The 16,541-nt window shown below is 34.5% G+C and overlaps 1 protein-coding gene across 1 annotated transcript in view; it reads left to right on the top strand.

The window, feature by feature from the left end:
* The window catches only part of CC2D2B (coiled-coil and C2 domain containing 2B), a gene marked incomplete at both ends in the record, with an annotated part of 101,052 nt that overhangs the window by 719 nt on the left and 83,792 nt on the right, over positions 1 to 16,541 (top strand). The window contains 7 exons of the mRNA XM_081217801.1: positions 618 to 694; positions 1,056 to 1,121; positions 3,775 to 3,858; positions 7,608 to 7,806; positions 8,136 to 8,272; positions 8,357 to 8,485; positions 14,815 to 15,024. Of these exons, the coding sequence (XP_081073927.1) occupies positions 618 to 694; positions 1,056 to 1,121; positions 3,775 to 3,858; positions 7,608 to 7,806; positions 8,136 to 8,272; positions 8,357 to 8,485; positions 14,815 to 15,024 (902 nt within the window). The remainder of the gene's footprint in view (positions 1 to 617; positions 695 to 1,055; positions 1,122 to 3,774; positions 3,859 to 7,607; positions 7,807 to 8,135; positions 8,273 to 8,356; positions 8,486 to 14,814; positions 15,025 to 16,541) is intronic.

The following is a 16,541-nucleotide window of genomic DNA, read 5'->3' as shown; positions in this document are numbered from 1 at the left end:
CCATACAGTAGATCATCTGGTGGATGAGAAGAAAATAACATGAGGCTTGGAGTACACATAGCAGCTGGAGCCTTCTTTATACCCAGCAAGACTGTTTCATTTCCTCTAAGAGCTGGCAGTATTATACTGAATTTACAAAACTGACATAAGTAGTTAAAATGGGTGCTTGGAGACTTACCTCTCTTTTTTTCAGATTCCTTCCTCCTCAGTTTAATCAAGTTGAAGTAATCTGGTTTTGATATTTGTATATTCTGTAGACTGTAGAGCACTTTATATAGAATATTACTGTTTTCATTGATTTTTTTTCCTAAAAGGAAAAAGATAAAGGTTTGCTTACCTGAACCTTTTTTTTTTTTTTTTTTTTTTTTTTAGCCTCACTACAAAATTCAGTACTGACCATGCATGAGTATTTATTCCAGATGGAAAAGGGGGAAGTTTCTAAGCTTTATTTTCTAGGTTCTAAGCTCTCATGGGGCAATGACCCAGTCTTCATAATTGTCATGATCCAAAGAAATGCATGTTATTTAGCTATTTAATAAGTAGTTTTGATTCTATTGCTGTTTAATTATATTATAAGAAAGTGTCATGAACTCTGTATTATGTTGGCTTCTTGATAGATTTAAATATGGAAGAAAATCAAAACATAGTAGAAACTCTGAGAGGCAAAGTAAGAGAAAAGATAAAAAATGCCAAGGTAATATTATTTTTTCTTTCCTATTTTCAAATTTACTGTTTAAATCAACATATATCATGATAAACTTTTCTTTATCAAAAAAGAGCTAAAATTCTATTTTAATATAGCTCCTTAAATCCAAAAAGCTTCAAGTTATTTTCCATGCTTTCTATTTCCAAACTTGAAGCCAAGAAAAGTTAAGTGATTTGGTTATGGTAACTAAATTTGACATCTCAGGAGAAAACATGTATATACTTTTTAAAGGAAAAACATTGAGAAGTCTTTGTTTTTATCTATTTTGGGCAAAAGACTTATGAACACGATTATGTCTATATCTGTGAACATTAAGTTTTCCATACTATTTATTTACATTGTGTTTCAGATTAATCAAGGCAAAAAATCTTCAACTCAGCTGCTCATTGATAATAAGATATATCAGTGGTCTAAGGTGAATAACTTAAAAAAAAAACTTTTTAGAACAGATTTATTGAGGTGTACTTTACATAGCGAAAATTCATCCATTTTAAGCATATGATTCAATGATTTTTAGTAAATTTACAGAATATATAATTAACATTATAATCCAATTTTAGACCATTTTGTCACTCCAAAAAGATCTCTCATGCCAATATTTAATCACTCTCTATTTCTACTTGACATTATTTCTTATCTTAAAAAATTATAATAAAATAGGTGATCCCCGACTTACAGATTTTGTTCTGAAATACAATGTGTAATCACATATTTGAAACTTCAAATGACAAAATCAATCACATCTTGGGCGAACTGCATTATTTAGAGTAAAGGTTAAGCAGCTTTAACAAAAAGATTCAAAGTAAAATGTCTTAATTAAGATAGAAGTTTTATTTCTCTCTAGTGTAATAGATAAGTAGTCCAGGCTACTAGGAGAGTTCTGCCATCTTCAACACTTAGTTTCCATCTCTGAGTCCAATGGCAAAGCTACTGTGTCTTCATTTGCTAACCAAAGGGAAGGGAGGAGGAAGAGAGCCATAGGATTGCAGATTGATCTCTTACAGGACAAGACCTGAAAATTGCACACATTATTTCCACTAAAGGAACGTGGGAAAAAATGTCTCGGTATCCAGCTAAAAGTAAGTTCTATTATTAGAAATGGGAGAAAAGACAACAATGAACAACTAGTCATTTCTGCCATAAACAATGAGAGTATTTTAAAAATACTCTCAAATTTTAAAATGTAAGGAGTGTATTTCGGGTTTTTTAAAAACTCATCTTTGTCTTCTCCGCAGGGTCCCACTTGGGTGCTTAGTAAAAATTAATTAAATTTAATAGTAAAAGCAGACTAAAAAAAGATGATTGTATACATGTTGTTCATTCAACAAATGAATAAAAGTGAGCCTAACTTGGATTTAATTTAACTATGAATAGTAAAAAATTGGAAGTTTGTCAAGATGAGTCCATTGAATATCAAGAAAATAGGTAAAAAGGAAGAGAAATTGGCTTCTAAGAGTTTCCATTACAAACTACTAGGAAGGGATATCTTCTCAGGAAGTTGAGGATTTTAGCAAATGATTTTTCAATGAGCAGAGACAGAGGGAAGTAAAAATATATATGGACAGTTTATATATCAGTGTTGTTGAAAGGTACATAACGTTTAAAGCTAATGGGACAGCGATATTGTAGATACAAACAGGATGTAGGATAAGCTTTAGTATTTTACATATTTTTGAATTCTTCAGTTCCTAGGAACTAGCAGATTTCCTCCTTCCTTCTTTCTTTCCCTCCCTCTCTCTCTCTCTCCCTTCCTTCCTTCCTTCTTCCTTCCTTCCTCCCTCCGTCCCTCCCTTCCTTCCTTCCTTCCGATTCCTCTCCCAAACCTCTCTAAAAACAGTTCATTTAAACGTGTGTGACAAAGAAGTGATAGGTGATTTATATTTGAAAGATTCAGACTTTACAGTATTGAAAACTGAGAACCTATTTATAAGCAAGTTCATCACTAAGAATATGCCACTTTTAATACTTTTAATTATCTCTAAGTTCACAAAAGATTATTGGTGGGGTGGGGTGGTACTTGTATATGAGTGCATTCATACATGAGAGCACCCAAAAACAGGGAGAGAAAAAAGAGTTTGCCCTGAGTCCATATTTTGATCTAACTGTAAGGTAATGCTCTGAATACTCTGACTAGGGTGAAGAGATAGATTGGGAAGATGGAGAAGATTTGGACCCTATATTTTTATTTTAAAAAATTTTCTAATTGAGATATAATTGACACATTATATTACTTTCAACTGTACAACATAAGGATTCAATATTTGCATATGTTGGGAAACGATCACCACAAAAAGACTAGTTAACATTTGTCACCATACATAGTTACCAAAAAAAAGTTTTTTTTCTTGTGATGAGGACTTTTAAGTTTTACTCTCTTGACAACTTTCAAATATGCAATATAGCATTATTAACTAGTCACCATGCTGTACATTATATCCCCAAGACTTACTTATTTTATAACTGGAAGTTTATACCTTTTGACCCCCTTCACCCATTTTGCCTACTGCCCCCTGCACCCCCTGCCTCTGTTCACCACCAGTCTGTTCTCTGTATCTGTGAGCTTGATTTTTTGTTTTGCTTTTTAAAAATTTCACGGATAAGTGAGATCATATGGTATTTGTCTTTCTCTGTCTGACTTATTTCACTTAGCATAATGCTCTCAAGGGCCATCCATGTTGTCACAAATGGCAAGATTTCATTCTTTTTATGGCTGAATAGTACTCCATTGTGTGTGTATGTGTGTAAATCTTTGTCCATTCATTGGTTGATGGACACTTAAGCTGTTTCCATACCTTGGCTATTGGAAATAATGCTGCAATTTTATTGTTTTTGTTTTTTTAAATCACAGTTACCAGACCTTAAAAACAAAACAAAATACAAAAATAATTCATGAGCCAAACAGACTCAAAGTTAAATATTAACTTGATACTATCTCTCCTACTGCTTTTTGTTCTTGAATAAGATACAGTTACTATTACCATATTACAGAAAACTACTTCTTTCCCTTAAAAGCGGAAAACGCTTTCACTTCAACACTGAATACTGGTTTTCCATTGTTTAACCTGCAGACTGAAGTCTCACTGGCTGAAGGTCTTTCGTTTTTTATTCTGAGTGGTGAAGAAGACTCAACTTTAGGCCCGTCTGCAGAGCAGGTTGGATTTGTTTCCCTTCCTCCTACATCCTCATTCTCAGGAAAAATAACTCTTTATTAAAGGCATAGAATGAAATACTTGATGGGAGGTGAAATTTTTATTATTGAGCTGCCTCCTCTTTGAATTGAGAAGCTGTTCATAATAATAATTCCTAACATTTATTGAGTGCTTACTGGATGCCCAGTGATATTCTAAATTTTTAATGTGGATTGTCTCATTCACTCGTCATAATAACCCTGTGAGGTAGGCATTATTATCATTTCTGTTTTATAGGTGAGGAAATAGGCACACAGGGGTAAGAACTGATAGAGCCGGGAAGTACAGGCTATCAGCTCCAAAGCCTGTGTTTTCTTTTGTTCTTCCTGTTCATTTCTCCAAGTGCCCACGTTGTTCTCTGCAATCTCTATTACTCTTCATTGATTCCCCATTCTTCATCCCTCCTTGTACAATCCCAGACCCTTCTAATTTCTGTCAGTTCTTCCCAAACTCTTCAGCCCACTCTTATTCTAGAGCTGTCCTTTCCTCCAGTCCTAATCAGTCTCACTAGTCTTTCCCATCTCCTGATTTGTCAGTCTCATTGGTCTCCCTTCTGCTCCTATTCCTCTCAACTTTCTCCATTCCTCTCTACCTTCAGATCTCTCTACAGTTTCCTTGAGCCCCCTCCTGTGTTTCCAGAGTTCTACCCAGTATCTTCTGACACCTCCCCGTCATTTCCAAATCCTTCAGGTCCTCCTTTTGAATTTCTCTTGGACCCCCCTTTGCCTTTCTACTTACTTCTCAGTCTCTTCCATTCCCCTTTCTTTGTATTCTGTATCCTGCTCCAGTCTTTGCATTCCTTTTGTTGTTGTTTGTTCCACAGAAAAGAGCTTTATCTTTAAAAAATATAACAAATTTATTATATACATTATAAAAACTTAATGCAGAAAACCACGAGGAAGGAAACAAAAATCATGTGACATCCCACTGCTCTGAGATAAACCACTATTACCATTTTTTCATACTGTTCTCTATGCTTATACCCATATATGCACACACAGACTTTTATATAAATAGAATCACAGTATAGCAATTCCATTTTTCCAATTGCTCAGCCAAACCTTGGTGTCATCCTTGGATCCTCTTTTACTCACATGCCTCATATCCAGTTTGTCACAAATCCTGTTGGTTCTACCTTCAAAGTATCCAACCCACTTCCAGAACCCAGCCCACTTTTCATCACCTCCCCTGGCACAGCCTAATCTATGCGGTCGTAACCTCTCATCCAGATCATTGCCATAGTCTCCCTTTATTTTTACTATTGCCCCAACAGTCTATTTGGTATACCATACAGTAGTCAGAGTGATTCTGTTAAAATCTAAGACAGAACATTTTTTTTAACACCTTCTAATGGTTTCCTATCTCACTGAAAAAAAAGCTGAAGTCCTTATAGGGGCTTCCACGGCCCCCTTAGTACCTCTCTGACTTCCTTTCTCACTAGTTTCCCCTTCTTCCACCCAACTCCGGCCATACTGGCCTCCTTCCTTTTCCTGCCTCAGGGACTTTGTACCTTTTAACTGTCTAGAAAGCTCTTCTCTTATCCTCATGCTCTCTCCCTCACTACCTTTTGGTCTCTGTTCAAATGACACATAATTAAAAATACTGTGCCTGAAAACCTTATGTAATAGTACCCCCCAACCCCCCATCCCAGTATTCTCTAGCCACTTATCTTGCATCATTTTTCTTTATGATATTTATTACCACCTTGCATGTAATTCTGTCTCTTTGTTTATTTTCTTCCTTGAACATATTAAGCACTTCATATTTGAGTGAATATTGAATAAATGAGTATCAAACATGCACATGCTCTGCCAAGTCACCTGATATCCCAGAACCCCATGATATGGGTTAAGGAATGGACTTTTCAGGCGAAACGAGACGGTCCACCCAGCAGAGTGCACCAGGACAAAGCGCTGTGCTTATGGCTGCTTTTCCTTCTCACAGGGAAGACATGAGAGAAATTAGGTCAGTGGGGCAAGTAGACTATTTGGGCACAAGGAAGTCCAGGCTTGGATGTGGGTTGTTTAGAGAAGTTGTTTGGAAAAGCCATCTGCCCTGCACCTGGTATATTTTGGGACAACGGGAATCTACTGTCCTCATCACAGGGAGGAGAAAGCTACTGTTTTGTGGGAGGCTGAGCGTGACTGTGGCTCCTTCCTACTAGGAGAAAGAGGAGAATCTCTCTCTCTCTCTCTCTCTCTCTCTCTCTCTCTCTCTCTCTCTCTCTTTTTACCACACCATACTCAGGTGCATTCATTTAGACTTATGCATGGAAAATTAGGTGGTTGCCTTCTGACCTCATGCTTCCTGTCACACAACAGCTAACAGCACAGACACTGGTCTGCTGTGAGCTGCATAGTGAAGACCAGGAAGGTGATTATATTGCTTGAGATCATAGCTTGTCTCAGGCTAAAAATATAGGTAGCTTTAGTGGGGTAGGATTCATGAAAGAGACCTACCTGGTCATAAATAAAAGGCTGGGATCCAAGATGAGAGCCTGACATGACTCAGCCATCAGGGCAGACCTCAGCTCTGAAGGCAGGTTGAAAGCCCTGGCCCACACCAGGGGTGCGGTGAAAGTAGCTTGGTAATAGGACCTCCAGCAGGAGCAAAGAGCCCCTCTTTGTATATGATTGGAATATTCAGAGAGATCCCCTATGTGAAGATCCCCCAAATCTTGCTCCTAGATGTCAGTGTCATATCTTGTTTGACTTCTGAAGATGATGCCACAAAGATTTCTGGATATAAAATACTTTCTTGATTTCATGACAGGGATATAGGGAAGGTATGATGATGTGATGACTTGATATGAACCTAGGTGATGCTTAACCGTGTTACTCACTTAATTTTGTCAGAGTTGATCAAGGCCATCTACGGTTATCTATTCAATGGAATTCTATTATTAATTCTTTTAATTTAATTATTTACCCCTAAATGTATGTTTTTGAAAATTAAGGGATTTTTATTTGCATGACTCACATACTCTGTCTCCTTCTCTCTTTCAATATATGTAGATTGTAAGTTAGACAACTAAAGTCATCCAAAATAAATTGGTAATTTTTTTTGTGAAGAGACTCATATAAAATTTCTGATATAATATAAAAGTATACATTTTTATATTTAGCAATATATCTGTTTCAATACCTACATTCAGATTGTTTGTAACTTTTATATATCATATTTCAGAAATGTATCATAATCAATCACACTGCCACAGACTTCTATTTGTATCTTTACTTTTCTTTCTTTTTTTTCTTAAATATCATCCAGAAAACAGCATGACTACTCCACATCACCTTAGGTAGTACTTCTTTCTGAATGGTGGAAAAAAATGGTGCTGAAGACCACATGGCTTGATGTCTCTAGACTTTGCCCTACACTGTGAATTCTCAACAGTTGAAATATCATAGTCCAATATTTCAGAACATTTTCCATAGGAGAGGAGAGACTTGAATTGTAATTCTTTTTCAGTAGTCTTTCATTGAGAATTTCAATGAAGGGCTATAGAAAAACCATATTTTATAATATTAAGCCTTAAATGAGTTCCTCTGTGTTCAGTGAAAGTTCATTGTCACACAGTTTCAGCTTGAACTTGAACTGGGTGGCATAGATCAGAAAGACTTCACAGCAAGATTCTAGTACCTTTCATTTATCTGCCTGTTAATCACTGAGGAAAAACACGTATACTTATTTTTCTTTTTGGTATTCAACAGAGATCAGTAAATGTTAGTTACCACAAACACTTTTCACTTGGTGATAATTTACAGAACTTTGCTAAGGGCCGAGATGAAGATTTTATGGAAGAAGTCATTTTCCTAGATTTACTTGAAGTAAAGGCTGCCGATTATGAAGATGATCAAGAACAAGTTAAAAAACAACAGGCAAATATTTTTGTTCCAAGCAATTCTCCGGGTAAAGTTTTTACAAGAAAATATTCAAATCATTAATGAATCATATTGTAGGATAATAGCTTCTTTGTATGCTAGATAGATAAAAAGTACTGATTTAAAATTATAAAAAATTTTCTATATTTGTTCTTCTTGCTTTCTCTGAGTTAAAGGGAGTTGGTTTAAAGAGCTCATTCATTGTGTGTGTGTGTGTGTGTGTGTGTGTATAGACTTTCTGCTAGGCTTTAGTGGTAGAGTATGTGATAGTTAGTTCCATTTTGCTTCTTGTTTGGCCAATACCAGTTTAATATTTTGGACTTTAAAGTAAAGTAATATCTAGGTTTTGTTATTAAGTGATCAACCAACTTAAACTGCCAAAAGATATGATGCCACGCATTTTAGAAGAAGAAGGATTCTATGTTCACAAAAAGCCAGAAATATATAAAAAGACCTGCAACAAAATGGAAAATCGCCTGCTTAAACTAGAAGAGGCAAGTTCACTAGCTCACTGATTGTGTGTGACATTTGTTTTTAGTGTAATATTTACTTACTATATTCTTAAATATTTTTGATAGGGGAAGTGTTGGTTTGAAGAAAGTGGAGAAATAATGTCATTACCTTCACCTGTTAGACGGTCATGGAATTTCAGACTAAACATAAGTAAGGAACCTTTAAATCCAGCACTGAAGACCATATACAGGAAGGTAACGAGCAACAGTTTATTTATGATTATGGTTAGAATTCTTGTAATATCAATTATAACTTGTATACTTATTTTTGTGGTGTTAATTCACCTTTTAAAGATATTAGTTAAGTCTAGTAAAGGCAAAACTATGATGAAATATTAAATATCCATTAAAATTATGTTTTCAAGGAATATTTAATGATATGGAGAAGTGCTCAAAATAAAATGTAAAGTTAAAAAAAGCAGAATGCAAAATTTCATATGATCCTAATTTTATAAAAATAGATAATGAATGAATGAATTTATCAATGAATGAATAAGTAAGTACATATATGTGTATATAGCTAAAAAGACTAGAAAATATATAATAGTTAATAACTATCTCTGGATAGTAGGACATAGGATTATTTTCTTTGTTATACTCTTTTCTATTTTCTAAATTTCAGAAATGAATGTATGTTATACTTATAATTAAACTGATTTATGTGTATTCCAAAAGACATTATGAAAATTAGCAGTCCATTAACCTAATGAGAAGAAATATTTAGACAGAAATAGTTATGTTAAAAATTTGGCTTGAAAAAATTTAAATAAGAATTTTGTACAAAAACTTAATTGCTCAATCACTTGCATTAACAATTCCATATATAGGAAATATGGCTGTAGGTAGATACAAAGTGGAAATAATGCTTCCTAAAAATACAGTCAACCCTTGAACAATGCAGCAGTGGGGCACCAACTCCATGCAGTCAAAAATCTGCATACTGCTCTCTCTGCCTCAAAAATAAAGAAATTAATAAATTACTCATCCAAGGGCAGGAAGCTGAGACAGTTTGGGTAGACTCAGGACTCAAACCCTAGTTCTTTTGATTCCACACATTGTGATCTCTAATCGAACACCAACTTTTCCCCACACTTAGTTAATTTAAAGATCTGTAAAATGAAAATATAGATACTGCAATTATTGAATAAATCTGTGTATAAGTGGACAAGCTCAGTTCAAACCCATGTTGTTTAAGGGTCATCTGTACTTACAGGACTTCATTCTCTATTCCCTCTGTTGCTTTAAACCTGTGAGTTACTTCTCTTCTAGTAATTATATGCCTTCTGTAGTTAATGCTTTTTCTTTACAGTTGCAGTTCTGTGTTTCTTGCATATTCCAGTAACTGCAACATTTTAACAGCAAGAGCACTTAGTTCCTTATAAGGCTGTTACTTCTCAGCCTCCATAGGAAATGAGATTTCTCCCTAAACTGAAGAGATTTATACTTTTGGAGGTCTCTTTCTCTTTCTGTAACAAGTGAGGATCTTCTTTCTTTATGATATTTGCTCTCTTTTCTTCTCCACAGTTTCTATTTCTTTCCCAGAGAAACTAGAAAATTTTTAAAAAGTCTTCCTTATGTTGTAATGTTTTTTATATCTTTATACCACTCATAAATTTCTTTCAGGATTTTCTAAAAATACACCAAAACTTTTTGCTGCTAAGAAAATCTTTTACCATTTTACCATGCAAAATGCATTTAAGCTTTAATTAATTGTCCTACTTTTAAAATTAAAGACATATACAAAGATTTTTATCATGAATGAGTGTTGACATTTATCAAATGCTTTCTCTAAGCCTATTAAGTATTGTAACAGTATTTTCTTAACTTTTAATGTGGTGAATTACACTGATTTTCAAATATTTCTGAAATAAATCCCATTTGTGATGCATTTTCTTTTTATATATTACTGGATTTGATTTTCTAACATTTTGTTCAGGATTTTTGCATACATGTTCCTGAGATAACTTTTTCTTTGATTTTTCTTCCTTGTAATGTTCTTGTCAGATTTCCATCTAGGTTACACTGGCTTCAACACAATTTGGGGAGTGTTCCCTCTTTTTCTCTTCTCTGGGAGAATTGTATAAGATTGGTGTTATTTCTTCCTTAAAAGTTTGGGAGAATTCACTGCTGAATCCATCTTGGCCTGGAAATTTATTTGTGGGAATGTTTTCTATTATAGACATATTTTTTAAAAAATAAAAAAACTGTCCAATGGAAGCACATCCTGTGTTTGTGGATTGGAAGACTTAGTATTGTTAAAATGTCCATACTACCCAAAGCAATATACAAATTCAATGCAATCCCTATCAAAATCCCAATGGTATTTTTCACAGAAATAGAAAAACAATTCTCAAATTCATAGGGAACTTCTAAGGACCCTGAATAGCCAAAACAATCTTGATACAGAAGAGCAAAACTGGAAGAGTGAAATCATCATTATGTCAGAATAAGAGTTTTCTACCGTCTTTCTCTCCAGAGAACACTGATTTTGACAATCACCCATGGACAAGAGTGCCATTGTGGAATTCTGGGAGTCCAGTGGAGAAGTTCCAGCACACCACTGAAGTAAATGGTCTAGAATTCTGGGTTGGTTGTTATTCTTCTTTTAGCACTTTGAAGATAACTTTCCATTTATTTCTGAAACTCATTGTTTCTACTGAAAAGTCAGCTTAAAGTCTTACTGTGGTTTTCAGTTTTTCTCTTTGTCTTTGGTTTTCTACTATAATATATTAAGGTGTGATTTCCATTGTAATATGTTAAGGTATGCTTTTTCTTTATATTGATCCTGCTTTGGGCTATTAGGTCTTCCTCAGTGTATGCCTCCATGTTATCCATGCCTTTTGGAAAATACTCTGCCATTATCTTAGCAAATACTGCTTCTGCCCTAATCTCTTTCTCTTTGTGTTCTGGAACGTCAAGTATACATATCCATTTTATCTTCTGCTTTTGCCTTGTTTTTATCCCCTTTTCCCTCTGAGTTTAGTCTGAGTATTTTCTGTTGCCCTGTCTTCTAGTTCACTTAGCTAACTTTCTACTGTGTTTAATCTCCTGTTAGATCCATCTAATGAATTATTTCCCCTTCTTCATTTATTTTTTACTTGAAAAGATTTCTCTTTTTTTTAACCTTAAGGAAAAAGCATTCTGTGATCTTTGTTTTTGTGTTCCTTCTAGTTTAGGCTTAATATCTAAATACTTTTTAAATGTTTAATTATTTCTATTACTCTTTGGTTACCTCATTTCTGAGTTTTCAAAATTCTGGTTTGTGTTCTTTAATGTTATAAATTTTCTTAATGTCTTTTGGCTTGTTTTGTAAGTCACATTTCAATTTTTATGTTTTTGAATGTCTTTCTGGTATGCTTTGATTGTGGGGATATTATATTACTGTTTATTCATTTTTATTATAGAAACTTTGTATAGGTTTAATCTTGAGACTTTTCTGCTGTTCATTCTTATATTAAATTAGTTTTCCTGAAATTTTAGGAAAAAAGCTTGCTTCAGATAACTTTTCTGATATCACAGAATTCTGTTGTTTTTGTGTAGTGTTAAACAATATAGTGGCTGTATTCTCCTTCCCAGATTTTTTTCTGTACCTTCTATTAATCTCTGTGGTCCCTGACCATCTCAAGTTTTATTACACTTCCAGTAGTTTCTCTTTAGTGTGAAGCCTTGTCATAAAACTTTCTAGGGAGTAGGCTCCCCTAGCTGCTTCAGAATTCCTTGCTGTAACCCATAACTGGAGTAGACAAAACCTCTAACAGTTTTAGCTGATGGCTTTTTTTTTTTTTTTTTTTTTTTTTTTTGGCTGCATTGGGTCTTTGTTGCTGTGTGCGGGCTTTCTCTAGTTGCAGCGAGTCGGGGCTACTCTTAGTTGCAGTGTGCAGGCTTCTCATTGCGGTGGCTTCTCTTGTTGCGGAGCATTGCTCTAGGCGTGCAGGCTTCAGTAGTGGCACATGGGCTTAGTTGCTCTGTGGCATTTGGGATCTTCCCGGGCTTGAACCCTTGTCCTCTGAATTGGTAGGCAGATTCTTAACCACTGCGCCACCAGTAGCATAAAGTTACGTTTATGCTACCCTGTAGTTTATTAAGTATTCAATAGCATTATGTCTAAAGAAACCCCAATGTACATACCTGAATTAAAAAACACTTTATTGCTAAAAAATGCTGTCATCTGAGCTTTCAGGGAGTCATAACCTTTTTGCAGTAGTAGCATCAAAGATCACAGACCACAGGTCACCATTACAAATATAATAATGAGAAAGTTTGAAATATTGCAAGAAGTACCAAAATATGACACAGAGATGGGAATTGAGCAAATGCTGTTGGACAAATGGTGCTGACAGACTTGCTCAACAAAGGGTTGCCATGAATCAATTTTTACAAATTAAAGAATTTGTAAAAAAAAAAGACATCTGAGAAGTACAATAAAGCAAGGTACAAGGAAATGAAGTATGCCCAGATCTAAAACTATATGGCCACTATATTTCCAGAATCACCCATCTAATGAATTCTTAATTTCAGATATTTTCAGTATATTTTTAGCTTTAAAGTGTTCATTTGACATTTGATTCTTCTGAATATATTCCAGTTTTCTTGTGAAATGCTCCATGTTTTCATCTTCTCATCTTTTCATGTATTTTATCTTTTACTCTTTTTAAAACACATTAATAATAGCTACTTTAAAGTCCATATCTGATCAAACTCCAATATCTGGGTCTCTGAAAATCTGTTTTTTTAATTTGTTATGCCATGTAACAGCATGGATGTTTTTGTACTTTCATCTGGTTTTTGGTTCATTGTTGCCTAGATCTTTGTTCTTATGGTCTAACACACTTTCCTAGTTCTAGAAGTTCACATAATTCCTTCAGTAAACTGCTGCTTTTAACCAGTGTCATGGAGCTTGCTATCTCCCAAGAGAACTCATTCCAGTATTAGGCAGTTCCAATTGTTTATTGTTTTCTGTGTGAATTAAAATCTGCCTCCTGGATCACTATTGCTCTTTTGACTTTGGCCATAAAGAGCTCATAAACTACTTCACTTACGTGACAGCTCTTCAAATATTTGAAGCCTACTTCCACCTTTAGCTTTTGCTTTCCAGTCTAAACTTGCTTCCTTTGACTACTGTTGGATATTCTGCCATCTCAGTTACCCTTCTCTAGCATCTGAGCACCACAATCAGTAGGTATTGAATAGGACAGGACTGAGGGCAGAGGTTTGTGTTATTCCAGTAGAAACCCAAAGCAAGTAAGCAACATGGTTATTCGTCCAGTACTGAATCTGCTTAATAAGACAGGCATCTCTAGCTTAGCAACTTGAATTTCCAAAATTATTCAGTTATAATTTGGTTGTTTAAAATGGAAACTGTTTATTTCCTTGGTGGTTTTGCCTGGTTAATGACCAATTTACTACCTATTACTAAATTTTATAGGTGGAATTAAGTTCAGGTTTCCCTTTCTGAGTTGGCCTTTACATTGAGAATAGAGACTTACAAGATAAAGATAAAACAAAAACAAGCTTTATGACTATTTTCTTGCCTCCCATCAACCCAAAGAGGAAAAAGGAGGTGATTCCTAGCTCAGGAGAGAGGAGGGAGGGAGAGATGTAGGCATCATCCTGGTGACCTACAGTCCTTGAGAAGCACTGGATATGCCACACCAGATCAGGGGTGGGACAGCAGTTTTTTCAGTGTAATAACAGGTGTAATAGCAATGACACAGACTGGAGGGTATGTTCTACTACTACAGATTGATCTAGAAAGAGCTCATGCTGTTTTTTTTAGGTGGTTGCAGTCATGGCTCATATCAGGAGTGGCTAGCCATTCATGAATTAAGCTGTACGTGCTAAGTAACCCAGTAACCTCAAACTGTATCACTAAAAACTAATCACATGAATATTCAAACATAAGTACTTAAATTCAAAGTAGTGTACTAAAACACTGTTGAATCATTTTTTATAAAATGTAAGGCCTATGGATTTCAACTAATTTAGGGACAATCTGGTTTACAAATGGAGACAGTGTCATGTATAAAGAAAGATGGTCTCCTTATAAGGTAACATTTGCTTAGAGAGTCCAGGCCCCTCGAGGGAATTTTCCAGGGAATTACCAACATATTCACTTAGGAACAATGTTTTAATAAGGGTTTGTCATTTAACTCTGGCCACAGATGACAGTTAGAACATCACATAGCGAACTATTGACCCACCAGTTCTAAACACCATTTTTCATAGTGCTCCCATAGGAAATTATTTGGTGGCTTATAACTTGAAAGTTCAACCTCTACCAGCACACAATAGTAAGGTAGATGACAGTAATTTATAGCAAGATGATTAAAATTCTGCAGTGTAAATATATTTTATGAAATCAAGGGCTATAATCAATTTTGAGGAAGAAGGAGCAAATAATTGTTTTTTTCTTTTTCTGTATCTCAATTTTCTTACAGTTAACATATTACTTTTTAAAGAAGTTACTTGTAATTTCAAAAGAAATAGAATAAAATTAATATCCTGTAAATATTTTTCTTTAAAAGGCAGTGAAATCTGATCTAGAAAGCTCTATTAGGAACAAAATGGAAGGTCAAAGGGAAAGGTACCAATTAGATCTCAACATTGTGGGTTTGCAATTCAGTCATCATCCTCTCTTCAATCAAGAACAAGTATTATGTGCTAGGCTGCTCCAACTTTATGAGTGTTTTCAGGACAGGCAGCAACAGAATTTACCTCAGCTGCTTTATGAGAAGGTGAGAATGGTTTTCATTATATTTACAGAGCTGAACTTTTAATATTGAAAGAGAAAAGAGACTTCTTAGTACAGAGCAAGCTATCACTGAATATTTTCCCTTAGCACTTTGAATATTTAATCAAATAAAAGAATGGTTGATTTCAGTTTTCCTGAAAAGAAACTGTAGGAATTAACTGGCCAGGGAGGCAGCCTCAAACATATCCTGCAGGATATTTAACATCTATAAATGTTTTCTAATCAATGGTATTCTTGGTCCTATGACTCAAGAAGAATATTTGAAATCATTACTATTTAAAAGAGCCAAATAGCTGTTTTCAATCTTGTAAGAGTGTATTTTTGATAAAAATATTAGTGACCTGAATCTCTCATCAAATATGAAGATTGCTAGTCTGAGAATGATTAATCCAAGTAGTCATCTAATGACGTCATAAAGGGTACATAAAATCTGAAGAGAAATCGAAGGAGTACCCACTGATTATTTTTATGAATTTGCACCTCTCATCTAGACTCTGTGCTGAGTTTTTGATACATGAGCATTCTGTTAACTAGTGTTCTCTCTGAAAAGATATTTTGATAGGTCTCATTCAGCTAATTAATACAGTTAAAAATAAATATTTAGTGAGGTATTTAGTTAAATATTCAAACCTAATAGAGTCACCAAGATACTCCAATAAGCTGGAAATGAATTGTACCTTAATATATCTGCTTTTTAAAATACAAGTGCAAAAACTACAGGACTTAATCCATTTGATTGAATTTTCACGTAGCAATTGTGTGGGAGAACTTAACAAATGAAGACCATGAATTAATAAGGTCAGAATATTTCCTAAAACAAATATTGAATATTCTAACTTTTAGTTTAATATGACCATTTTTTTATGAATGAAGGAATCAACTCTGAAATTAAGATGTAGGTCATTGAAAAAGTGACTTGATTTATAGATTTCTACTTAATAGACAGTTTTCCAACAGTATTGTATAATTTTTGAAGTCTGATCTAGCAATATCAATTATATTTCACTAGAGTACTATCTATTACTGTACATAAAAACTCTACATTTGTTTTTCATGTAGCATGGCTCTCTGTATAGAATAACATTTGGGGATCATTATTTGTAACATGTTTATTATTATTATTATTATTTTGATTCTTAGGAGCCCAAAGTAATTTCTTAGCTAATTTTTACTTTTCTTCAATTTATTCTCTTATGTGCACATAAACATTTTCCCCAATTTCCTGCTAAATTGTAAAAAGAGAAATTTGGTAGGTCATGTACATGTCCTTCTAAAATGAAAGAGGAGAAGAACAGTAGGGAGGAGGAGAAAAGGCCAAGTGTTACAGAGTGTGTCCATTGGTCTCCTACCAAAATACTGATTTATAATGTATGTATCCTTTTAGTCCGTTGGTGTGAAATGTATGGCTCTGCTTGTTCTCAGTGGGTTCAAACCAAGTTCAAAGTAGTGGGAAACTCACTGACATCCAAGGAATTCCGAAACTGGAATATGTTCCTTTAT

This window comes from Mesoplodon bidens (assembly GCF_964165515.1).
Source record: "Mesoplodon bidens genome assembly, chromosome: 1".
NCBI classification, from domain to species: Eukaryota; Metazoa; Chordata; class Mammalia; order Artiodactyla; family Ziphiidae; genus Mesoplodon; species Mesoplodon bidens.
This window is presented reverse-complemented; position numbering and strand designations above follow the sequence as displayed.